This window comes from Artibeus jamaicensis, unplaced genomic scaffold, assembly GCF_021234435.1.
Source record: "Artibeus jamaicensis isolate MK-2021 breed Jamaican fruit bat unplaced genomic scaffold, CSHL_Jam_final contig_471, whole genome shotgun sequence".
In the NCBI taxonomy this organism is placed as follows: Eukaryota; Metazoa; Chordata; class Mammalia; order Chiroptera; family Phyllostomidae; genus Artibeus; species Artibeus jamaicensis.
In genome coordinates this window covers 7,924,536-7,951,287 of record NW_026521850.1, presented here as the reverse complement: position 1 = coordinate 7,951,287, position 26,752 = coordinate 7,924,536, and the positions used below count along the sequence as shown (strand labels likewise).

The following is a 26,752-nucleotide window of genomic DNA, read 5'->3' as shown; positions in this document are numbered from 1 at the left end:
CCTGAACTCAACAACGTGAGTGTGTGTGTGTGGGGGAGGGGGGGGGCTAAGGAGTGCCCTGCGACCTCTGCTGACCCTAACACATTGGGATGGTATAATGGTTACAAGCCAGACTGCTTGGGTTTGAATTCCCAGCTCCACCACTTAAATAGCTGTGTGATCCCAGGCAAGTTACTTAACCTTTCTGTCTGTGCCTTACTTCCCCATCTGTGAAAGAGGGATGATAACGGCACCTACCTCTTAAGAGTTGTTCCTAGGATTCACTAAGTCGTATTATGGGTTGCTGCTTCTGCTCTGCGAGCAGTACTTTCAGAGGTAGAGAAGTGGGTGGGTGTTTCTAAGTTCCCCGGCAGAGGTTGGAACTCTCTCAAGCTCTCCCCCACCCCTGTACCCCGGTCTCATTTCCTTCCCTTTCCTACCTCCCACCTGTAACACAGTAATCTGGAAATAGCCTCCACCACGCCGCTTCAACCCTCTGTGCCTTCGCTCACAGAGTGCCTCTGTCTGGGCTAATCTTCCCTTCCCTTCCTTCTCTGGGGCCGGTCTCTCCTACTCAGTGAGTCAAAACTGCGCAGGAGCCCTGGCTGGTGTAGCTCAGGCGAGCCTGCAAACCAGACAATCGCGGTTCAATTCCCAGTCAGGGTACATGCCAGGGTTGCAGGCAGGTTCCCTGCAGGCCAGTTCCCAGCAGGGGACGCACGAAAGGCAACCATACAATGATGTTTCTCTCCCTCTCTCCTTCCCTTCCCCTCTAAAGATAAATAAATAAAATCTTAAAAAAAAAAAAACAACAAAAAAACTGCGCAGGAGCCACTGCCTCTGGACCGCTCTGAGCAGCCTGCACTGAAAGGCTCTCCGATGGGCTTGGCCCTTGTACTAGCTGTGCGTCTCTGCGCTCCTAGGACGGCCCCAGCACAAGCCGTGTTTAGTGGGTATTTTGTGACTCAACAGAAGCCTGGTCCACTTGGCTGCCACCCTGACTGCCTCTTCGTCCAAAACGGACACGAAGATCCACCTCCATCGGAGTCCAAACACCCCCACTCTGCCTGGGCTTCCTGGGGGTGGATGGAGGCAGTGTGAGTCCAATGGAAACAAGCTTACTCATCTGCTGCTTTGTGCTTGCTACCAGGGTTCCCTGAGTCACGGTGCACAGCCTAAGTGGAAACTGCTCAACCTCAGAGCAAGAAGACGTAGGCGAGGGCAACCCCACACTTCCAGATCGGGAGAGGGCCGGCAGCCACTGGACGATGGCCGCCTCCATGCCGCCTCCACGCCACCTCCGGCGGAGACGGCGCTGACAGGGACTGCCGCTGCACCGCCAGGGAGTGCGCTCACAGTCCGTGTCCCCCACTAACCCGCTGAGAGTGCCCTTTCCCTTGGAGACAGGAGGCCTGACAGTACTTGGGAAAAATAGCATTTTTTCCTTCTTCGAAACCAGATATCACTTGTTAGAAAGGATGGAAGCCTTTAACACTGTCCCTTAGCATCCGATTTTTCAACCCAATCTGTTTCTCTTAACTTGAGTCACTGTGACATTACCAAATTTTACACACAGTTATCTGTTGCTCTGTAAAGAAATACAGATGGTTTTTGTGGAAATAAACAGTCATTTATTTTAAACAATTGTAAAATAGTTTATGAAAACCAGTGGGGTAATGCATTCAAATAAATGCCAAAACTGGCTGACGGGGAGCCAGGCGCTAAATCAGGCTGCCGGGGCACTCGGCTGCAGGGAACAGATAGTAAATCCACAGTGACAGAGTTTCCTGTGATGCCAAAGGGTTCTGACATCCAGTCCAGCACTCAAAACCACAGCAGTTCAAACCCATTTTCCTTAACACAGCCTTGACAGCCAGTGAAATTAGTGAGTTTAGTCACAAGCACCTAAGGACAAAAACAAAAGAAACAAACAAAAAGGAGATTTCATTTGTCTGCAGCCTTTTCCAAGCTACAAAGAACCGGCAACTGCGACCAGAGCCGGTGCAGAAGGAGCTCGGGCCAAACGTCTTCGGTCATCAGACTCTGCCATGATGCTGAGGCAGCTGAAGACTTCCATTCAAATCTGCTTATGCCAGAGACTGGCTTGGGTAAAGCACAACCTCTCTGAGCCTGTCTCCTCCTCTGTAGAAGGGGGACAACAGCCGTAATGTCCCTGACGGCCCGCTGCTCAGACTGGAGTGAGTGTCCTAGGAAGCGCTGGGTGCCAGTGGCCGTGGTGGAGCGGGTTCGAGCCCTGGGTGAGACTGTGAGGATCCTCTTTAGGGACTTCCACCAACTCTCTGAAGAAGCTCCACTGACTAGGAAGAAACCGAACTCCAAGCACTTATTTGCTTCTAATTTTACCTGACAATTAGCTATAAACTTTCCTTCTCAAACAAGTTTTTTCCTCGTAACTGGGTTTCCAATGATGAGACCATGAGGCTCCTAATGAATGAACTCAGTTGACCACTGAACATTTACAGAACCTGCCACGTGCCATGCCCTGAGGCGGGCACTGCAGATGCAAAGATGGGAAAGACTGATTCTGACTCTGAGAAGTCAGTGCAGTGAACAAGGCACTCACACGTTTGGAATACTCAGCCTTCCTCCTCCTCGCTGACAAGGAGTCAAATCCCAAGTTGCACAGACTCTGCCCACGTAACCAATCTCCCTGCGTTGCTTCCATCCAGCCCACAGAGAAGGTTTCCCAGCCCACCTCCTGGCCTCCAGCCATCCATTCTTCACCCGACTGTCAGAGGGTGCTCTCTGGATTCAAACTCTGAAGGTTATCACGGCCATGTTCAAAATCACTTCACAACTTTACCACGGCCAGCTCCTTACCCTACCCTTCAGACCATCTGTCCACCCGAACTTGTCCACCTACGTCCTCTGTAATCCAGCCAGACTGGCCCTCTCACTGTCCAGTGCGTGGAAGTCTCCTACCTCCACGTCACTGCCTGCCCCTCCAAAACCACATCCTCCTTTCTGCTCACTCCCTACAACTTACCTGGCCTCTGGCAGCTCTCTCCTGCTGCCCACCCCCCCCGTGACAACATCAGCCCATCAGCCCCATCATATTCCCAGACTGACCTACTTCCTCTCCTTGCCACAGGGAAAGTCGCACAACTTAACATTCCTCTCACCTGCAGGCTCTGTTCCAAGGGAAGGGAATTTCTGAATTTCAGGCCAACCAAATACAAGGCTCCCTTTGTTTCAATCTGGTCTTGGCCTTCATGATTCCTTTAGGAACTACCCTTGCCCCTGGCCCAGCCCAGCCCAGCTCAGAACGCTGCACCCAGGTCTGGTGCCCTGCTAGGTAGGTTCTAAGTGTACCTCTCTACAAATCACACCTCCTCCATGATGCCACCCACCAGCCTCGATTTCCTTGGACATAAATTATACATCTAATTTATCTGCATTCACCTACATTTGCTTTATAAGAATGAGGGGGAGAGTAGCAGGGGAGACATGACTAGAGAACAATTAAATAGTTTGGAACATTCCACTGACCACGACTCTCTGTGACTGAAACCCAAGAGGGCGGGCGGTTGAGTGTGGGGCAGGAGTCTCATTCATCTTTGCAGCTGGGGAACTTGGTGAATGTCTGATGAGTGACTAACCGAATCAATTGGGTGGATGTGGTGTCTCAGTTTTCTAGCTCCTCTTACAGTGGCTTTCTGTACCAAGTTTGATTTTAGCATTTAAAGGTATTATTTTTAGTTTTCATTTTAGTTCTAATGCTAGAGGAAAAAAGCTAACTGTGTTAGATTTAATGAGGAAAACCTGTATGCTGGCCTCTGGTGGGCATTTTTAAGAAGTTTTTTTCCCAGAGGTAATTTTTACAGTAGGATTTTAGCTCACTGTTGCCTTTTGGCCTGACCCTGTCAGGACCCGGCTCTCTGCACTGCTGTCCCTTGGATGCGGAACACCACCCTCTTCCCTGGTCTTTGCTGTCAAGAACTACAGTTCTGCAGTCCTCACGGTCTTTGGGTCTTGACTGCTCACCTACCTGCCCTGCTCCCGGCTTTGTCCACTGAACATTTGGGTGGTCAGACCCTTCAGAGACCAGCTTAACTGATCACCTCAGCTCCTCTCTGCCTGGCCAGCTTCCTTCTACCCACAACAGTACCAACCAGGGCTGTTCGGAGTCAGGACAGAAGCCTCAATGAGTGTCTTTCTTGTTGCCAGTACCTGTGCGGCCCCATTATAGACATTTGGGCTCTCGTCTCAATACCTTCTGCCAGACTTGCCAAACCTAACGGCGGGGTTCAAATCCCAGCTCTAGCTAATTTGAAGCACTGCTTTCTTAGCACAAATTGGGGATGAGAATTTTTAACTCATGAGGTTCTTTACAGATTACATGAGATAATAACACAGGTAAAGCAGTGTCCCACACAAGTACTCAATAAATAGCAATTATTGCTCATTATACTAATATAATTTGCACATTTCACCATGCTTGACTCTGAATCTATTTACAAGATGCTAAATTAAGACCTTATTTCATGTTAGGCCATTGTGGCTTATAATCTAAGATGCTAAAATATGCTTCTCCCTGTGCTAAAGCTAAGCACACAAAACGAAAAGGCGAAGTGCTGGAGAAAGTGGTGGCGGAGGAGCCACGGCTGCCAGCCGCTCTCCTGGCCGGGAGTTTTCCTTCCTGTGAGATCTGTTATCTGGGAGCTGGGCTGCCCTGCTGGCTTTCCATTTGCCTTGCTAATAACAGTAAATCCAGCAGCTTCCACGGCAGCTCCTGTCTCCTTCAGCTGACTCCGAGGCCAATCGGCATTTCCTCTCTGCTAATGTCAGATGTTCACTGGGAAGTCCTGCTGAAGAGAAAATTTATGACAAAAGTTTCTCCAGCTTTTAACCCTTCTGCGCATCCAGCCCCAGATGCAGAGTGCTCCAGAGGAACGTGAGGTCCTTGCTACATGGGAACACCTATGTTCTCACTGATGCTGTGCTGCTCTGACGAGGGCCCTCAGACCCCTGGAAAGGCTCAATGCGCAGCTGCGCAGACAGATGCACACATTCTGGGCTGTACCTGATGGGGGCTACATCTGAGCTGGGGGCCTTAGCAGCTAGAACCTCTGCTGAACCATGACTCAAAGCCGTCATACTCATAAAAAAGTGCTGTATCACAAAACTGTGAGTATGACTGAGTCTCACAATACTGAAATTGAAGGGAGGGAACAGAAGTAACGTTCACTGAGTCATTAAATAATAACAGCTAAGTGCTGGGTGTTTAAAATGAATTTCTATTTAATTTTTACACCAATGCTATAAAGAAGATACTATTACTATTCTCACTTGTAGATGAGGAAATGAAGTTCAAATAGACTAAGAAATTCACCGAAGAGCTAAAAAGAGTAATAGCAGCAAAAGTGGAACCAGGAAGTTGCTTCTAGGACCCAGGTATTAAGTTCTAAAAGTAAGGCTACTAACCAGCAGCCTGTGATCTAGCTGTGACCTTATTTTAGAATGACCTGACCAAGGTCACTAGTTAGTGGTAGTGACAGCTTTAAACCACGTATGACAACCACCCCTAAATAAGCCCTCCGAGGGTTGCAGAAGAGGGGCGGGCAGTGCTCCAGGCTTTTGGGGGGCACTGGGGCAGCCCTGAATCTCTTCAGGCGGGAAGAGCACGGTGCTGTCGGCGAGGCTCAGGCTCATGGGCAATGGCAGCAGTGGGGCAGCAGCCACTGCCAGACCCTTAGGACCTAAGTTCCTGGCGTAGAAGAGGGGGCTGGCTCATCACAGGGCTTTCATCTGAAGTACGTTCCAGCCTTTTGGGATGGCTACATTCTAGCTCAATGGGCTTTTCTATGACCTCCGCTGTACCTCTCCATGGAAGTTAGATGACACACTTAAACAGATTGGTAGATTCAGGAAACTAGTTTTTGTCCCAATTAAAAGAAATTGTCAGAATGTACATGTGACAGCTGTTTGGGACTCCAACATTACGAAAAAGCAGCTGTTTTCATTTATATTTGAGATATTAGCCATCCTTACAATGGGGCAAAACACTCAGCTAACAGTCTGTGCTTTTTAACCTGTGGAAAATACAGGTCAGAGGAAGTGTTGACAAAATCACAATGTAAAGGTTATACTCACATAACACTTTGGCCTTAAAAGGTATGAAATGTTTATAACGGAAAGCAACTATTTCATAACAATGTTCTCACAGAAAACTGACATTGGACACAATGAAACAGACTGGTTTCTAGGAGAAAGGAAATTTTCAAATAGGGAGTCCATGTGAAAGTAAGGGAAAGAGAAATATTTTTAAGCTCTAGAATTTGAAAGTAAGCTGTCTTTTTACAAATTTTGTAAAGTAGTTTTACTTTTATCAAAGTAACATGTATATATAGCTTTAAAAGTAAATAATACTGTAAGTCCTATAATGAAAACCAGTTAGTTCCTTGACCATCCCTGAGTCCCTTCTTACTGGCAATTAGTTTAAACTTTTTGGCTATTTCTTCTGGTACTCATTTTCGTGTTTTTATTAGCATTCCTATTCAGGCGTTTTACAAATTATTATAAATACCAGACAGCATCTCTGAACGTCCACTAAGGAAGAAGAGAATTTAGCTCTCTCCTTTCACTCGTACCCCCACTTTCAGAAGTGAGTCTGCTTTGATTTCTTTTCTGTAACACAGAGCTGCAGCGGTTTCCTCCTGCTGGGCACCCATACTTGGCGGGTGGTTCAACTGTTTTTGGTGCACCCCTCTGGCTCTCCAAGGATCATTAAAGATTCATCTCATTAAGGGAACCTGGGAGGCAACTAATCTCAACTGATGTGCACTGTGTTTCATTTTTGAGACATTTACATTTTCATTCGATGATTTAATTCTCAGAGGAAGTTTGATCTCCAATAATCAAAATACAGGGAATCTCCTCCTGACTAGGAAGTGGGCGAGCGTGTGCCTGGGCTGGCAGAGAGCGAGGAGGCTGTGGGCCACAGACTGGCTTTCCCTGCTTGTCATCCTCAGTTCATCCCACTAACCATGCCAGCCACCAACTCTGGGCCGGCTAGGGTGCTCGGCAAACAAAAAGAAACCCATTCTTTTCCACAAAGTGCTCTCATCCTACTCAAATGAAGGCTCCACCCCTGCCCCAAACCCTCTCCCAAAGGAAAGGGAGGGGTCTTGTCCTTCTCCTTGGTAAGGTCCTCACGGACAGCTAGCGAGATCCATGTACCAGGAGCTTACTGGGGCAGGCCCATGGCACCTCTGAGGGAAAGGACAGTGTCCTCTCTAGCAGCTTCCGAGTCTGGGATGTGGCCCACACCTCTTAATTCCCACTGCCGACCCAGATCAAGTCACTGCCTGCTCATGAACTCGCCCAGCCATTGCTGTGCTGTCCACTTGTCCCTGCATCAGGGAGAAGGGTTGATAGTCAGTGAGGAGATGCTGAAGTGCAAAGACGAAGGTAATGCCAGGCTTGGGCAAGAGAAAGTCGCTTTGGGAGGGGACTCCCAAAACTGTGGACTCACAGAAGCCCTTTTTATCAGGAAATGAACAGACTGAACACTGGAAGGGCGAATGCCTATCAAGTGTATCTTGTTGGTATGTTTACTTTTTACTGGCCATCTCCCCCACCACAGTTAAGCTCCCTTGGAAGAGCCCTGCCACCCTTACTCATAAATATTTACTGAGTGATGAGTTTGGTTCTGGGCACGCTGTGCTTGAGTGAGCTGCATGACCTTCAGGATTTTTTACACTTAAATCATACTTTGTTTCAACTTTACCTTAATTCACATTGTTCTATTAAATATAGCGTGAAACTTAAAAAAAAAAAAAAAGCTGAGCTGGGGTTTTGTTAGGATTGGCTATTTCTATGAGTAAGTGGTGGCAACACGGAGGAAGACTGGGGAGTTCCAGGAGACCACCTCGTACCCCGGTGGCGTTCGGCCCTAATCACATCCCACAGACTCTGTTTGAAAAACAGGTTCGATGGCCCAGCAGAACCTGTGCACCTCGCTGGCCGCCCGCTCATCAGTAGCGCGGTAACGAGAAACAGATGCCTCTTTTTTCCAGACCTTTCACAGGGCCATGCCAATTTCTTTCCCTGATTTTAAGTCACCTTTGTCTCGGGCATTATTGTCACTGTACAACAGAAAAAGAAATACCTGCACTGATGAGCTATTCTTTTGTCTCCTTAATGCATTTAAAGCTGTAGCAGAAGGCAGTGGTATCTGTAACTTACTCATTAAGAAAAAAATCTGCTATGGAAAGTTGGTATTGCAGTTGTTAGAACTGCCTTTTAAACTGTCCACGAGGGAAGACCAGCTCCTGTGTCAGGTCTCCGAAGGCGTGCGACAGGAGTTAGGTGTCTCAGGTCCCAGGGATGGTCTCGGAAAAGTCTGCAGCAGGGTAACTTCTGAAGTGATGGCTGTTCATCGGAAGTGGCGAAACTCAGCCTTGGTAGAGGAAGAGTGTTCCTTATAGCTCTGAATGGGAGAAACACCGGAGTGGCCTGCCTGGAGGAGGAGGCCTTCTGCTTCCTCCGGGGAAATCAAGACTCTGCATGGAGGGATGTGAGGGGCGGACGCAGCACTCTAAACCCTTCCGTAGCTTCCATAATCGTCCTCTCAGAAATGTTGGTGTTTGATGACATTTCCTTTTAAATGTTTTCTGAGAAGAAGCAATCAACTCTGTGAGCTATTCAACTGTTAATACTACGGCTTTTAAAAATCACTGGTAAACATGTTTGTTAAAGGCAACTGTGGTTTATATACTTTACCTCTAGAATCTTTGGCACTTTGCATTTGCTGATATAAGCTGTGTGATGAATGAGTCCTCTGATCATTAACGCACACCTACATACACGGAATGGGTTTCCTTGTTAGTCAAAAGTCATTAGAGTTGACTCTCCGGACCTAGTTTTCTTCTTGTTCAAAGCAAAGGGTGCTTCCTGCAGACCCATGCCCAAACACGATTTGAAGGCTGGTTCTATCACAGGGTGTGAGCTTTCTATAGACTCAATTCACTGGAAAAGAAAGGGTGCAGGCAAAGGCCAAGTCATGTGGGCAGAGAAGAAGTAAATCAAACCCTAAAAAGCCAGCTTTCATGGTGCGCCTGCCGTGGTAGTGGCAACAGGAATACAGGCAGCTGACATCCACTGAGTGCTTATTATCGTGCTGTTAGTCAAAATCGCCACCCTACAAGGTAAGTATTATTACCTGGATTGACAGAAAAGATAACTCAGGTTAGAAAGGTTTGATGACCTGCCTAACTTCACAGCTTGTATGACAGGTAGAGCTGGGGCGGGGACCCAGGCTGGTTTGGTTCAGAGCCTGTGCCCTTTCCAATGAATCCTACTGCCACGTCCAAGTGAAGCAGGTGCACTTGGTGTTTCTAGGGAGAAAAGTATACCTGCCCCCACTGCACTGTGGCGCCTGTAGCCTAGGCCAGCGGGAGGAAGTCCAGGACAGTGACTGGGAACGGAAGCTTTGGAGTCACACATCTGGGTTTGAGTCCCAGCTTCGCGTCTCACTAGCTGTGCGAGTTTGGACAAGTTCTGTATCCTCTCTGAGCTTTAGTTTTCTCATTTATAAAAAACCCAATCAATTCAAATAGCTGTCTGATGGAGTAAATGTTTCGGGATTAAGTGTTTGGCAGATTGCCTGGCAGATTTTGAATATTCAGTAAGTGGTAACAATAATTTTTATATTCATAACTATATACTGCTTAAAATCACAAGTCAGAGGGGAAACTGTGACCTCAAGATGTCACTGAACATACGGAGTAATTAAAAATAAAATATCCTAACAAAAGAAGTAAAAATCAGTGTTTTCTATGCCTCCATGATGTATATTTGTCAATTCAGAAATTTATATTAATAAACAGAATCTAAATTACATATTTTTACTTTTGAGTTTTTATTTCACTATGAACATTTTTAAATCGCAGAAGAGTTGAAAGAATGATACACTGAACACCCGCTTGCCCATCACTTAGATCCGCCGTGAACATTTACTGGATCTGCCTCATCACACCACCCTTTTTAAAAAAACGCACTCCAAGCGAGACATCAGCACGCTCACCCCGAACAGGGTGCACAGCGTTACTGGGCGCTCAGTATTTGTTTGGGTTATCCTTTCATTTTCTAGTAAAATTTACAAACAGCAACATGCCCGAATCTCACAAGGACCACGTGCTAGTTCTGACAAATGCCTACACCTGTGTGGCACTAGCTCCTGTCAAAATAAATTCTAGTACTATCACTCTAGAAACTTCCCTCACACGCTGTACATTTTAAATACAAGGAAAAAAACCAACGGGCTCCGGGACCCAGGGGTCTAGGCTCCAATCTCACCCACACCACTCGTCAGTGATGCACGTGCACCACACAGCCACAGGCAACCTCGGTTTTTTTTCTCAGCCATAACAAAGGGACAATGCCCACCTCAAAGGGCTTTGTAAAGGTCCAACACAAAATTACCTGGGGTGCAGCACACGTTCAGTACCAAAGGGCACTTTCTTTCTACTTCCCTCCCCAACACCCCCCTCAAAGGGAGGACGTTACCTTCAAAAAGAAAACGGTAAGAACAAAAGCAACAACAAAACAGTTAAATGAGAGATGAGGGGAAAGGCGTCTCTCTGCATCGGCAGTCCTCCCCCAATTTATCCACTCTGACTCCAGCTAATTAAACATCTGTCTCAACGGCCTCCTCGGCAAATTAGTCATCCCCACTTTGTGACACTGATTGTTGGTTGCAGCCTTTTCCCCACTTGCTACCATTCCCAGAAACTTCTAGGAGTTTACTCACCAGGCACATGGCAAGGAATGATGCAGGGTCCCCATTAACCCCCCACGGTTGCCCTTGGTGCCAGTGCCGTTCATAATGCTGCCAGACGTGTCCTCAGATGTGCCTCCCCAAAATAAACCTGTTAAGGGGTGACGACTTTTTTGTCTGCCTTCCTGATTTCCAGATTATGGGCATTTTCTAAGTGTACCAGCCTTAGAAAGATAAACTACTTACCAGAAGATCTGTTCTTAAAACTAGTTTTGATGACAACGCAAGCAGGTAACAACATAAGGTCTCAGATGAGCTGAACTGGAGTCTACAGAATCACCAGCTGGCGCCCTCCAAACATAAACAAAGCTTCGCTGGTGAATGAAGGGGCAGTAGGCGAGCAATCGAAATGGCCGGTCTTCTGCACAGGAAGGGTGTGTCTGTGTGCGTGCAGGGGGCACACCTGCTCAAGCGGGAAAAGGGGAGATGAGGTGGAGGGAACTGTATGCTAAACGCTAGGGCACGTCTTAAAAATAGTTTTCTGAAAGGAGCCTTCCTCTCAATCTCTCTTCCCTCTAAAATGACTGACTTAAGAACTACCTTTTTGAAAGATAAATGGCTAAAAAACCATTTAACAGTGCTTGGTACCCTAAAATCCCACAAATGCAAATTAAAACTAGATATTAACCACTACCACCAGTTTGATGAAAGTTAAAGACTGACAGCATCGGTGGCAGTGAGGGGGTGGGGAAAGAGGCACTCTCACGTAATCTTTGAGTGTCCAAGAATGGGTTTAAACTTTTTGAGGGGCAATTTACTTGACATTTTAAAGAAGCAAACCTCCGATAAGCAATGCCATCGCTAAAACAAACTTAACTAGAAAGATAAAAATGCAGTGGTCACTCTGATATAAAATGCTTATGACACTGAGTAAAAGAATGCAAAACCACGTATCTTTTAGGAATCGTTTAAAAAACCTTTTACACAGATCCTCTTTGTGGGTTCGTTTAACCTTTACTGAGTGTTCGTTCTCCATCTCACAGGCACTCTGCCAGATGCCAGGCATGTCATGGTTTTTAGAAAACAAAAAACTATGTGTATATCTGCATGTGAACTTAACACCCAAAACCACAACAAAAACCCAAAGAATTTACACGAAAGAAAGCGGAAACCCCTTTACTTTTTTACTTCACATACCTCCAAAATGATTGACTATTTTCCCCGACAAGCATTTTTATTGCCCTCCTTTCAATGGCTCCCCTCTGCCGTCAGAATCAAGTTCAAATTCAACGGGTGACAAACACGATCTGGAGCCACCACTCCCCACCCTCCCACCTCCTTCTCCGCTGCGTTCTCACACTGAGCTCCGTGCAATTTCCAGAAGGCACCACGTGTGCTCCGTCTGCCGAGGGCTCCTTCCCACTCTCGGTACCTGGCCAATTTCTACTTCTGTCAGGTCTCAGCCGGGTAATGTGCTCAGCAGCGTCCTCCCGACTCCCCAGGACTAGACCAGGGCTCCCTCCCACAATGGGCACCTGGGCCCTGAACTTCCTTCCACTTATCACGTGCATGGTATTTCGATTGCCTAGCTGCTTGTCTTCCCAAATAAACAGTAAGTGTCTTGAGGGTAAAAACCACTGCTTGGCTTCCACAAAACCCCTAATGCCCGTACAGAGCTTCCTGCACGATGAGCCCCTGTAAACGGACGTGGCTCTCCTGTTCTCCGGTGCACTGTCAGGCCTGGCCCCATCAGATCTGGCCCCTGCCTAGCTCCTACAGCTTATCTTCTGCTGTCTTCCCGCTCCAGTAATTTGAAATGTCTCTGTTTTGTGACTACATCTCAAAACATCTCTGTCTGGAATGTTCTTCTCACTCACCCATCTGGCAAAGTTCTAAATAATCTTCAAAAAGCTGTCAAAGAAATCACTTACTCCAGAGCGTCTTTTCTCAGCGCCTGCCTCACCCAGTGATTATAAGTACTCCCTCTCTGTGCTGCTGTAGTAGCTTCAACATTTCTACTTGTGAATTTACCGGGTTTCACTGCCTCATCCTCTGCATCCATTTTCAAGTACAGAGGCTGGCACAGAGCAGGCAGCACTGGATGTGAACCTCACGGGGCCTAAGCTGTACCAGAGCCCTGGAGCACACGTGACCCTTTCCTGCACCAGCCTTGATTTATCTGCCCTCACCCTCTCCCACAGTACAGCTGTCAAAAGTAAGGCTCAGAGAGGTAAGTACACGGTCACCCATTCAGTTACCATAGTTGCTTATTCTAGGGTACAATTTTTTTTTTCATTTTTAACATTTCTAAAATCAGGATCCAGCTTGCAATCAGTACATACGTTTAATGTAGTAGTGTCTCTTCCCCCGCCCAAAAGCTAGCACTAAATCAGTGGTGCTGTGGCACCACCCCAGTGGCCCAGGGCCAGGCCCTCTGACCCCACGGTGTGCGCCTCCTGTACCAGCACACAGCCTCTCAGGGGAGTGTCTTCTCCTTCCTCTATTCTGCTTTTTCTTAATCCAATCCACTCTGGCGACTGCCCCAGACCGAGTGAATGAATAGATTTTGTGATGAAAAAGGAATTTCTGAAAGATTAGTGACCGGCAGGAAGAGTAAATGCTGGTCAAATGTAGTTTTGGCAAAGGATACATTTCAAGTTTTTCTCATGTGGCGGTGACGAGAGCTTATAACACCCTTCTAGAATAACTAGGTCTCTAAAGTGGTTCCAAAAGATTTTTGCTTGATATAAATTCTCTAAACTTCCAGGCTTTCTGGATAAAATAGTTGGCTGCAATGCCATCTCTAATGTGCCCTGCTCTATACTCCAGAAGACCCCCGGAGCCACAGAGTGCTCCAGAGCAGGGGGTTCAGGGGAGACGGAACAGGAGGGAGGCGGCAGGGAGGAGTATTCACGTATAGCCTCTAGCCTGGGGCACTGCCGAGTGCCTCATTCCAACGCCTTAGCCGTCCTAATTTCCTGACTCTGTTTCCCACTGGGCCGCTGGACACCGAGTACCAGGTCTCTACTTCTTACCCAGCCCTCATCCACACGTGGCATCAGCACGATTACTCTTTCGTGAGGAGGAGAACTTTCTGTGGAAATTAGTGTTTTGGGTTGGTTTGTTTTTTTGACAAAGAACATACTAACAGTCCTATTTACCTTCTTTCCATCTTTTCTTCTTTTTATTTAAAGGATACCTGCTACAGCATAAGGAAACCACGTCTGTGTCTCTGGCTTGCAAACTATTTTCACAGAAGAAATACTACTGAATTTTCTGTCCATGCAATTACACACGAAGTAGGACTCTGTTCAACCCTACAGACAGCAGATGCTTTACCTCGCTGTGGTCTCTGAAGAGCATTTCAGGTTAGAAGAGTGTTAAAAATCCTAGTCCATTAAAACACATGGCTTCTCTTTTACATAGGGCAGCTCGGGACAGGTGTATGTTGCTTTAAGAAAGCTAGACATACAACATTAAAACTGACACCGATACAGACAAACTGTGCAATTACAAAAGAATTTCTGGCTTTATATCCAGATTCACCACAGGGTTCCTTTAAATGCTGCACTTCCCTAGTGCATTTAGATCTTAGAATCAATGAACATTTCTGTTTACAGAATTTTAAATTTGTTCTCCCATTAGGGTTCTAATAAGCAACATGGTACAATAAAAGAAGACGGGCTTTGAGGTCAAAAAAAGCCTGGGCTCCAATTTAGAATCTGCCGTTTACTTTCTGTGGAAATGTGGGCAACTTGAATGGCTCCTAGAGTCGAGGAAAGGGGAGGCTCCGAGACGTACGTATATGATTACAAATACTGGTTATCACAGTTTCTTAGTTCTAAAATGCCATTGTTTCCCACTTGATAACGTTTCTGAAGTCCCACCTGTAAGAGGCATGATTAAATGAGGTATCTTTAAGTACACAAAGGCACTAAATAATCCGTGGTTATCCCACCGGAATAGATCTCAGGGAAGACACAGAAATCCCCTTTAAAATCTTCTCAATAAATAACAAACTGATATGTATACAACTTTTCCGGTCTATCTGGTATGAAATAAGGCCTCCTGCTGGAGGTGTTGTGAGGAGCGAGTCAGAGACTGACCCTGCAGCGGCCCGTCCGTTAGAGCAGGTCCCACCAGGTTACAGGCTCCAAATCCCCACCCTGGCTTCCTGGGTCTCAGCCTAGTCTATATTCTCTCTCCCAATGCAACCATCCAACTCTGAACTTCTGTCTAAATCTCTTCCTCTTTATGTTTACATTCTTTGTACATCCCTCTCTTTGGGCCTCAGTGTATTCCACAGTGATTACAAGTTTAGATTTTATTCTAAATCCAACTGGAAATCACTGAAGGCTTTGGAGTAGATACATTTACTGGAGTAGACATATTTATATTTTAAAAGACTGCTCTGGCTGCTGTGTAGACAGGAGACTGGAGAGGACCAAGAGCAGAAGCAGGAAAACCAGCTAAGGTTCTATTTCAACAGTCCAGGCAAAGTCACGTGGCTTTGAACTCATCCAACAGGGATGGAAAAGACTGAATGGACTCAGGATGTACTTGGGAGGTAAAACTGGTAGGATTTGCTAAGGGATTAGATGTGGGGAGTTAGCACAGGGAAGAATTCAAGGGTCAAGTTTACTATATTTTTTTTAAGTTGGGGGAAAGGAGTTAAGTGAACTGACTGCAAAGAAATGTTCTTTTTATATGAAAATATAGTAAGCTTTAACAGCCACTGCCCAGCCCCAACTCTTCCTGACTAAACTATGAGGGTAGGAGTTCAATCTCTCAGGGAGGAGTCCCCTGAACACCCTGTACTCTATACCTGCCGCTCCCCCACTTCTCAGTATTCTCCCCCCCTGCCCCTTATCACTGCTCTCCTTCTAGAATGTGAGGCCTCCCCAGCAAGGGCCCTGTGGATCTGCCTTACCACTGTCCCCTGCGCTCACCACTGTCCGCTGCGCCCAGCACAGGCCTGGCCCAGGTGAGCACACAGTGAGCGAGTGTACAACACAGCCACAGATACATTGTGGACCAAGGTGCGCATTTTACGTGGATTCTGAGGAGAAAACCTGAGGATCTACTGATGCCCTCATTAACTGTCTGTTCCTCCGATGAGAATCCTGTACGCGGTGGTAGGTGTGCACAGCCCCACGCGGCTCCTAACAGTTACCTCGGGGAAAATGTCTGAGAAGCCGTAGAAGAGGCTATCCCATCTGCGACATTCTAGTGAAAACACAGCAAATCAGCCAGCAACAAAGTGCTCTATGACTCTAAACAGAGATGTTAGGAGGGACTCTACTTGACAAAGCTAGTATTTGTTTCAAATTCTAGGTGAGATTATGTAAGAGAAAAGTAGAAATGAGTGAGTATCACAAGTCTTATCAACCACATTGGAAGAACTTTGCAAAAGGATCTTCAGACTGATACGAACTTGCCTCTCACATCAAAAGGCAAGAATGGACAGGGTACGAGAAAGTAAATAAGCTTCTGGTTCAACTTTCCAGCAGATGATAGAAAAAAACACTTCCATTTATTAATGACAATAAACACTGAAATAGAGCCATGCAGAAAACTATTCTGCTTGGAAAATCCCACCCTGAAGCCTCCTGTCTTTTGTGGACCACAAGAGAACTGTATCATTTCTCTGTGTCAATGTTAGAACTGAAATTGGATCTGCTTCAGTTTCTCAAGCGTCTCGGTCGTACCCAACACCAGGCTTCAGCAGGCTGGTGAGGGCTGGGGGGACACAGCATTTTTAAACAACGACAGAACACTAAGAAGCTCAGAAGGTCACTGGTGGTGGGGGTGAACTTGGCAAGAGGAGTGCTTCAGGAACCCAGGCCTTTACCCGCTAAATAAAAGGCCAGTCTCTTTCACTGGCTCATTCAAGGGGCCTGACAGGCTACTCTTCATCATGTCAAACACACACCCACCCAACTGTTAAAATTAGTAAAGAGGTTTCAGCTAATTTTTCTCAAACTGGATTCTCCCTTTACACTTGTCTTAAATGGGGACGCTCTGCCAATGCAGGTAGATTCCAAATGTCGAGTAGGTCAGGAATAACATGAAAAGCCGAGGAGAAACTTTAAAAGAGACATTTAAAAATGGGCTTAAAAAAATAAACCTTAGCAGAGGAGTGACTGGAACACAGTGTGAAAAGCCTACTCCAGTTCGGTCCATGAATATTAATAGGAAAACCCTGCAGTGCTCATAAATAGTTATGACTTGATGAAATAATTACAAATAGTGCAAGTCGAAATTTGAGATCAGCTACAAGTGTCGATAATGATATTCTACCCCCAAAAAGCAAAAATATTTTAAAACCCTAAGGGTGCCATTGACAAAGCTACTTACCTGAACAAAGAAGAATTCTTTCGCTCAAATATCTCTCACCTTCTGATTTTTTACAAATGAAAACTGGGGAGAGAGTGCCAGGGGGAAGGGCAATATTTACACATCAGGGGCAGTCACGAGGACTACGTTTTGATTTAATAATGTAGTTCTCAATTTATTATTACAACATTATTAAACAGAGAGTTGTCAGTCTGGAAGAAAGATGAGAGATGGTGAAGGCTGGTGGGCGAGCAGCAGCAGCTCACTGCCAGCCTCTCGCAGGCTGTCTGAAGTCTGTTCTAGCACAAGTGACCTCTAGTGAGCACACACACTTGGCACACACTGTTTAACCTCAAGTGGAATTTCTCTCCCGTCACTGAAGTTAAAGAGAGCAGTGAAGGGGCCGGTGTTCTTCTGAACCCGAACAGGTGAACAGGTGAAAGCGGTCTGAAGCGAGGGTGGCGCTCTCCACCTCTGTCTCCGACAAGGGATGCCGGGGACGTCTCGCAAAGTGGCAGAGACTTGGGACGTTCTGGGTGAGCAGCATCTCTAACCTGACATCTCCTGCCACCAAGTTCCTGACCACGTTCATGTGTCACAACGAGTAAAGCAGTAAGTAGTTCCTAGCCAACTGTGAGCACTAACAGACTTTCTTCTTCTTCTTCTTTTTAGTAAATATATTGTACTCGTGTTTGACTCTATGACAAGAGGATTTTCCTCTTTTTGTTAATCGCCCTCCACAACAGGTCTGCTCCACCGTACAGAGTTTAAAGATACAAAGCACGCCCTGCCTTTACCAAGCTGACCTTAAATAAACACCTTTGCCAAACTGGAGATCTTTCCATTTCATGAGACCAGGCTTGAAAAAGCAACAGAAAGGACTTATTTTAAAAAGGACTTATTTCGGATGAAGAAAATGGACAGTAATTTATGTAAATACATCAATCTCAATCAACTTCTCTAGTATGAAAGGAATAAATAATGCAGATCACTGTTTTGCTGATAACGAGTCCAAACTCTCTGCCAAGGGTACGCCCAAGACTCCAATGGAAATAGCAGGGTGTATACTCGAAGGTGAACATAAATAAGTGTGTGTATGAGAAATGTGGTTGCTGGGGATGGACACAGATGAATAGGTGTCTGACTGCACGGAGGGGCGGGGACAGAGGAAACGATACTGCTTTACCCAGGAAGTTCATGGAGGTTTCATGGTCTAAAAAATCTGTGACAGCACAATTTTTATTAAGTAGGTTTAAAAAGTTAGTTCTGTCTCCTCATGAACAATTTAGAATAATGCTATCTTAGAATATAATAAATCTGTTACAAAATACACTATTAAGTAAAAAAAATTAGGAACAAAGCAAGAGAAAAAATAAGGACCATAAGGAATGATGAATGCTTATTAAACATCTTTAAATATCTGAAGCTGTTGAAATGCTTTTAGATTGGCACCTAGAACTCCAAAATAGCTACTTTCCCCTGGGAAGGAGAGGGTATGCCTCTTCAATCATCCCCTAAATGCAAAGAGGTTTGACCCCCATGCAATGGATAAAAGTCACCCAAAAAATGAACAAAAGAGGTGTTTGGAAAAACCAGAACACCATTCATCCCAGCTAACGACTTGTTCATTATGAGTGATGATGGATAAAGACTTCTCATGCTGAGATGAAATCAAGATTTATATGCATTGTTTCCTCTCCCAACTTGTGGGAAGATCATCATCATTTAATTCTATCTCTGCGGCCAGTGATGGGCATCCAGAGAGCTGGTTATCAAACGGCGCAGTCAGCTGGCAAAAGCCGAAACGTGCAGTTGGCACATCTGGACGGAGCCGCCACAGCCGAGGGTGAACAATGACTCCTGGCAAGCATCCAAATTGCTTGCAGACGCTAGCAGGTCTCATCTACAACCGCCCCTACCAGCATCTCTCTCTCTCTCTCTTTTTTATGAGAATCAGATTTTCATTGCTCCATTCAATTGCTCTCCTCTGCCATTTTTTACAGCTCTTATCGTTCCCCTGGAATATGGCCTTGAGACAGCTCATCCGTGTCCTTCACTGTGTTATCTCTTCTAACTTTTATTAAAACTTCAGCTTTCATCTGAAGATAGCTAATTAAATCTGGAACAGATTATATGCCTCCCCTTAAAAAGAACACAAAGCCATTCTCCTCAGCTTGAACAATGCCTTTTTTTCCTTTCCAAAAGATGAACCAAAGGTGTTTAAGAAGTCTCATTTATTTACAAAGCTAAGACACCTGACACGTCACACACAGGTTGATTTATATTAAAGTTGTCTGTGGCATGACAAATCTTGGGGCTATTTTTCAGAATAGTTATTTCTCAATATTGGTTATATATTTCTCATATCCTTTACATATAACAGCTAATACTATAAACCAACTTTCTGTATAAAGTTGGGTAATTAGAAATTAGAGATTAACAGGTATTTCTGTGAATCAAGTGATTTATCTTTAAACATTTTTTTTTTACAGTTGCCTTTAATTGGTAAAAATGAAATCTTTTCTGTTTTATTTCGTACCCCAAACACTAGCAATTTAGTTTCCCTCATGGGGATTAAGGAAAGAAAACCCCCAAACAAACCAAAACCCCTCACTGACACAGACAACAGTACGGTGACTGCCAGAGGGAAAGGGGGTGGGCGAGGGAAGAAGAGGGTAAAGGGAGCAGAAGTGGTGATGGACGGAGACCTGACTTGAGTGGTGAGTGCACGATACAATAAACAGCCAATGTACTACAGAATTGTACACTTGAAACCTGTATTGCTTTGTTAACCAATGTCACCCCAACAAATTCAATAAATTTTTTTTTTAAAGTTTCCTCCGTTGAAAATTATGTAAAAACTAAATTAAAAGCAGTACTTCAAATTTAGGGTTGATTCAGTTTTCAGGACTGCTTTATACCAACTAAGAGTTAGCCCAAGTAGCCTGGCTTAATCTATCACAAATTATTAATGACAAAGCTTCCATAACTGATGTGAACACACTCTCATTACATAAGCCACCGCCCCAGTCCCTTCCTTAGGCCCACGGGCAGCTTACACATCACTTTGTTTTGTGGTAGACCTGCTGACCAGACTTTCTGGCAGTGGCGTCTGAAACATCTATGAGCCGGGCGTCACCCCCTATGCATGTATGCACATGCGCCGACACACACATGCACACACCAAGCACTTTTAACCAAGGGTTGAGCTGCTGTGGCCCTGGTATCATTTAACTCTCTCCTACCTGAAATTTTCTGGGATCCTTTTCTTCGCTTTACTGCCTTGAGCAAAATTTCCTTCATGGTGACCTTCGTGTTGTCCACCTGAATAAGGGAGAATCCATGAGCAGCATTTCTGAAGGAAAAGAAAAACATTAAATTATTACCAACACTCAACCAGAAGGACGTTATTTCAGTCTTCACTGTGTTTAAGAAAGTTTTAATCAGTGTACCTCCAAGTGCCAATTATTTAAAAATAGGTTAAATAAACCTCCTTCTAATAAGAGAGAGAGAAAGGAAGGCATTAGTGCGAACAGTTCCAAGTGAAAGAGAGGTCAGTTATGGGAGGTTTTTCTAATTGATCTCAAATTGAATCTAGTTGGTCTGTGTGGGTCGGTGTAGCAAGGACTGACAAATGACAAACTGGGTTGTGTCAGCAGATGTCACTGCAGGCAGACACTACCATCATAGTAAAGCTCGTGGAGCCCCTGAGGGAAAATGTCACGTTGTATGAGTTTGTGTGTATGAGGAGGGGTGTGTGACAGCCCAAAGCCATTCACAACAAGGAAAAGAAAAGGCTCTTCCTAACTAGCCAGTAAAAGAAACACCCGGTGTTTATATATTTTTAAATATATAATCTATGTACACTTCAGTAGGAATGTTTCTATTTACTTTTTCTTAAAAGGTCACACAACATATTAGCTGAAGCAGAAATAATTCTAAGGCAAAACGCTAACACAGCCTGTAAGCTTCTAGCCGACCAAACATAGGGGGAGACTGGTATGAAACGAGCACCCGAACAGCAGAAGCCCGTCCCCGGTGAGCGTCACTTCACTAGGACCGGTAATTGCAATAGCGAGTGTCACAAACACTACTTACTCACTGTGCTTGGGCACCGGAACAAAACAGGCCAGTTCCAAGCAGCTCACGTAACAAATGGGACCTAAGTTTCCAACCATGGAACATGGGAATTGCCACAAGGAGTTTGGTTGCATTCCCATCTCCCCACCAGAATCTCAAAGGGGAACATGGCCAAAAAACATGGCAGAACTTCACACTGACAAGAAACCTGAAAGAAAAGCCAAGCCCTAGCTAAGTCTCGGAAAAGCTTCCCGCTGGTAGGACAGGCTGGGAAGGGGCCTTGAAACTAGCTTGGACCCAGCCAGGTGGCTGGCTTGCTGCAGGGGCTGGGGGCTCATCTCCAAACCAAGGACCCAATTTGCTTCCCTAATACAAAGACATCTCCACACCCCTCCTCTCCACCCGGCTTGCTGTTTAATCCCTGACATTCCATTTGTTAAAAAGCAAAAGCCGACACTGGTCTCGCCAGCACGATCATCCATTTTAACTTGGTCAAGTTCTCGCTATCGAACAGCAGGCCTGAGAACTGTCAAGCTAATTCTACTGAACACTCTGTTACTGAATCATGCCTGAGCCCTGGCCATTCTTTACCTCAGAAGCTGGACCCCATCCCAGAACAATCTTTAAAAGTTTATTTTACTGATCAAAGCAAAATAAGAAATAGCTCTTTTAAAAAAAAACTATATTTAGGGAGTGATGCAGTAAGTGATACTTTGGCAAAGGCACTGAAACGTAAAGTGCTCTGTGCATTTATAAACTTGGGGGTATTTGCTCTGGCGTGGGGCCAGCGTGTGTTGGGAACGGATGCCAATCATCCGCGCTCAGACTCGCCTTCCCCTGCTCGCTCCTTGGAAGGCGGAGGCAGTGTGCGCTCCATCTGCGACAGTAGGTTGTGCGATGGGTGAGTCGGGCGTACGAGGGAACACGAGTTCTCGGGTGCTCACAGGCCAGCGCCAGTCTAGGGCTCGTGAACCTCCATCCACCTGGGTTCCACCTGAACTATTTTCGATTGCAGTCTGCTTATAAATTGCTTACATTCTCTCCTAATCTGCTGCTGGCTGATAGCATTATTTCAAACCAATATGTTTATCTTTTCCAGTGTAGGCAAACTAAAAGCTCGAAAGGAAGCCTTGTGTTTGAACTAACTTCCATAAATTAAAAGTGTCCTTTTAAAAGATTTTTGAACAGAGGAAAATCCCCAGTCTGTATTTTTCTGTCATTTTACCAAAATGTACCTGGGTGACAAGGTTAAAGCAAGCAGAGGAAATCCCTGGCACTTATCATCCACAGGCATTACTGATAAATTGTGTGGTGGAGGAATAAAGGATTACCCTCTGTATTTTTTCATTACACTTTTCTTTTGTTACAGAATACATAAATCCATTGTGGCACAATGTAATATGTATCACCATGCTACACCTGCGGACGCTTCCGAGCGGCTGCCATGTCTGTGCAGTCAGGAATGATAAGTGAACCACCCGTGAATGTTAACGATAGTGATCATTCTGAGGTAACTCGGCTCTCCATCTTCCTTTACAGCCTCCGCGCTGAAGCCAGGGTAGCAAGGTTCAGGAGAGGAAAATGAAAACAACGGTGAAGGGAAGGGGCACGCACGCGCCCGGAGCGTGCCTTTGCGGGTGCGCGCTATCTCACTCTGGGGCTCCATTTCGGTAAAAACACGCGCATTAAAAGGAGAACGAGGTTGTGCCCCGCACACTGCACGCTCAGCCAGACCTAATGAAAGTTTCCTCGGGCAGGCCTCGCATTCCCCTCGCTGCTCTGCCTGCAGCCGAGAGAGCGCCATGTGGGCACCTGCTCCCAGGCGCCAGCACCGAAGGGGATGAAAGGTTTCTGAAGCACAGGAGTGCAGAGTGGAAGTGGTTCTCAGAATGCATGTGGGTGCGACTGTTAAGTTATGCTCACGTTTAATAAATGGATATGGAGACTTGCTACCACAATTTTCAGCTTGACTTCCAAACATTCTGAGTTTTATGCCTCATTTCTTAATATCCAGGATTTTTTGTGGGCTTTCTAAAAAGTCTACTGAAATACATCTTTTAGAGCTGCTTTTATTTAATGGCGAGCATTGGATCTGAGATGGAGAAGCCCATGATCGCAGGAAAGCGCTGGCACCAGGCGGGCAGGCTGCTCACCCGGCCTCCCTTCCTCGGGGCACTGCCTTCTCCTCTCTGAGTTGGGACCTGTGCTGGCAGCGATCAGCCCTCAGGTGGACTGCTCCTGCTCCCTTGTGGGTAGCCGGCTTCTTTTCTGCCAGTGCGGGCACCCTGGGGGCACTGAGGGGAGAAATGGCCCTGCCACAGCTCCTTGGGCTGCCAGTGCCGGCTCTAGGATGAAGCGTCACTTCAGGGAGCTGACTAAATGCTACCAGGAGTGCTTCAGTCAATTCAAAGTTAGGTCCTGTCAAGTCTCGTAACCACTGAAAAACGTATGGGCATTTTAGAAAGAGATTACTCACTTGAGGAATTCAGCTCTGTCCCAGTGCAAAGCCGCTCAGTTACCGGAGGGAAGTGTTCATACCAGCATTAACCTAACACAACAAGCGTTTCTCCACGACCTATTAGACTAGAAGTGATGGGGCACAGAGGGAGAACAGAGGCACAGGTCTTCATCTAAAAAGCTTGGTTTCTATGTGTAGAGCGCTGAAGCCAGGCATCCTGGCCCATGACTGACTGAAATGCTGCCTTAACATGCGGGGAACCTCAGCTGCACCGGTGAAATGAGGAGGGCGCTTCCCTACAGACCTGTCGGGAGAACAGAACAGTCACTGAATGCCAAGCACCTGGCACTGAGACTGGCAAACGGTACAAAGAGTTTATAGATGTAACTTCTCTTATGTTCCCTTTGTCCCAAGTCACCACTCCAAGAGAAGAGGCCCCATTCGTGCCCCCTGACCCCTCAGCAGGAATTGCTTTTTGGGGAGAATCTGAACCCTCACAGCTTTTAACTGGTAACACAGGGCCATTAAAATGTGCACTGTGCTGCCATGGTGGCAACATTCAGGGGCACTGTCAGCAAGCGACCTGTGGCCCAGGTTTCAAAATCTCCCTGAAGCTCAAAACAGAGTCCTCCAGGCTCCATTTTCAAGATTTCCTCACCTTCTGTATCTAAATGTATTGATTTTTAGAGACAGAGAAATATCTATTTGTCATCCCATATATTTGTCCATTTGTTGGTTGATTCTTATATGTGCCCTGACTGGGGATGGAACCCACAACCTGGTGTGTCAGGGCAATGCTCTAACCAACTGAGCTGCCTGGCCAAGGGTTTTTTTTTTAAACATAATTTTATTTATTTATTTTTTAAGCAAGTTTTTAAAAAATATTTTGTTTATCTTTAGAGGGGAAGGGAAGGAGAGAGGGAGAGAAACATCAGTGTATGGTTGCCTTTCGTGCGTCCCCTGCTGGGAACTGGCCTGCAGGGAACCAGCCTGCAACCCAGGTATGTACCCTGACTGGGAATTGAACTGCGATTGTCTGGTTCGCAGGCCCGCGCTCAATCCACTGAGCTACACCAGCCAGGGCGGTTTTTAAATTTTTTTAAAAAGAGGAGAAGGGAAGGAGAGAGAGAGGTAGAGAAACATCAATGTGAGAGAGAAATATCAATCGTCTGTCTCTCATATGAGCCTTGGCAGGGGATCGAACCCACAACCTGGGCACTGAACTAGAGGCCTTTTGGTTTATAGGATTACACTCAACCAACCAAGCCACACCAGCCAGGGCAAGGTTTTCCTCTTTGAGAGAATAAACAAGCGAGAGAAGCAGGTGTGTTCTACCTCAGCTTAACTCACTAGTTTTAGACAGGGATGATGGAAGTAAAAAATCAAGGTGGTACTGCAGAGAAATTCAATGAGACTTAGAGATTTTTAATCTAAAAAGTACAAGATATTATTATTCAATAATTATAACAGTAATAGCAGCAGCTACTATCTATTGAATACTTACTATGTGCCAAATGCTGAATTAAGCTTTAAAAATCTGTATTAATTCAATCCTAAAACAGGTACTACTACTATATCCATTTTATTTATACTTAATTAACTAATTAATTTTATTTCTACTTATACTTATATTTATTTATAAGTATAAATAGATATTTATACTTAATCAATTTTGTTTTATTTGATACTTAATTTATTTTTAGAGAGATGGGAAGGGAGGGTGAAAAAGAGGGAGAGAAACCCTACTGTGTGAGACATAGGTACATTGACTGTTGCTTCTTGCACGCCCCCAATAGGGAACCTGGCCCACAACCCAGGCAAGTGCCCTCACTGGGAATTGAACCGGTGACCCTTTCTTTGGTTTGCAGGCTGGTGCCCAATCCCCTGAGCCAGACCAGCCAGGGCACTATATTCATTTTATAGACACTAAAGCTGGAGGCATTAGGAAATTTACCTAATGGTCACTTGTCTATTAAAGATCCTATTTGGGATTCAGAAATCAACAATATGGTTCCCAACCCAAGTAGGAAAGAAAAAGAGGCAAACAGAGAATTATAGTTCTATGTAACAAGCACAAAGGTGGAAGCCAGCTCAGAGTACTGCAGAAACACAGGGTATGTAGCCAGTTGGGCACAGGTGAGGGGGCAGAGAGGCTTCTTCGTGGAGGTGTTTCAGAGCACAGTCCTCACTCAGCTCTGCACCGTGCTCGGGCAGATGGTGGTTATGCCAGAGGGCAGCGGAGCACAGTGAGCTCTGCGATGGGGTCTGTGCTGGAGCCCCAGCTCTGCCTTCCTTGGGGAAATGATATAACCGCTCTAACTTCCAGTTTCCTTACCTACGAAATGTAATGATTCTTAGACTGTAAGGCTATTGTGAGGGCTAAGTACTTCTAAAGTAGTTAACGTGATACCTGTATATAATACACGCTTAATAAGCAAGTTAATGTAACAACAATGGGCTTTTTTCTTTATATGTACAAAGAAGTGACATAGAATGAAGAGACAATGACAAAAGTCAACATTTACTGAACACTTACTTTGTTCAGCTAATATTCCCAGAAAAGGCCAGTGCTGTTATCAGTCCCATTTTATAAAGAAGGGAATCAAGGTTTGGTAAGGCCAGGATACTTCCCTGGATTCACACAGCTAGTAAGTGGAGGAGTCAGGGCTCGGACCCGAGTCAGCCAGACTACAAAGCCTGAGTTTTAATCCCCTCCGCAGCCCAGAAGAGAGCCTCGGGGACTCAGGGGGAGCAGAGACTCCAGAGTGCGTGTCCTTCGGATCAGAACACTGACCAAACTATGGGAAAGCTCCAGTTCCCTGTAACGAACCCAGTTGGACTGTAATAATGTCCCAATTCTGGACTAACATGTGACTTACAAGTCTCCCTTCTAACAGCCCTTGGAGAATGGCACAGTTTTATGAGCCAACGTGAGCTTGTGGAAGTGGGCAAAGGCTGCCCAGAACAGCGCTCGCTGCTCCAGTCCTGACCAGCTCCTAACAGTGACAAACACACACTCCTCTACTTCCCAACCTGTTCTGGTTCCCCAATTCCAGGCGAGTTCATTCCCTAGCATTTCGAGGTAGAAAATGAAATTATATGAGCAAGAAAAGGCCTTGCAATAACTATAGCATGCCTGCTTTAAAGCAAGCCCTCTG

At 45.7% G+C, this 26,752-nt stretch overlaps 1 protein-coding gene across 8 annotated transcripts in view; it reads right to left on the bottom strand.

The window, feature by feature from the left end:
• MAPKAP1 (MAPK associated protein 1) overlaps positions 1–26,752 on the bottom strand; it is a 217,448-nt gene that overhangs the window by 65,584 nt on the left and 125,112 nt on the right. For all 8 annotated transcript variants that reach the window (XM_037160554.2, XM_037160699.2, XM_037160623.2 and 5 more), the window contains one exon: positions 20,302–20,411. In XM_037160554.2, coding sequence (XP_037016449.1) covers positions 20,302–20,411 — 110 coding nt within the window. The remainder of the gene's footprint in view (positions 1–20,301; positions 20,412–26,752) is intronic.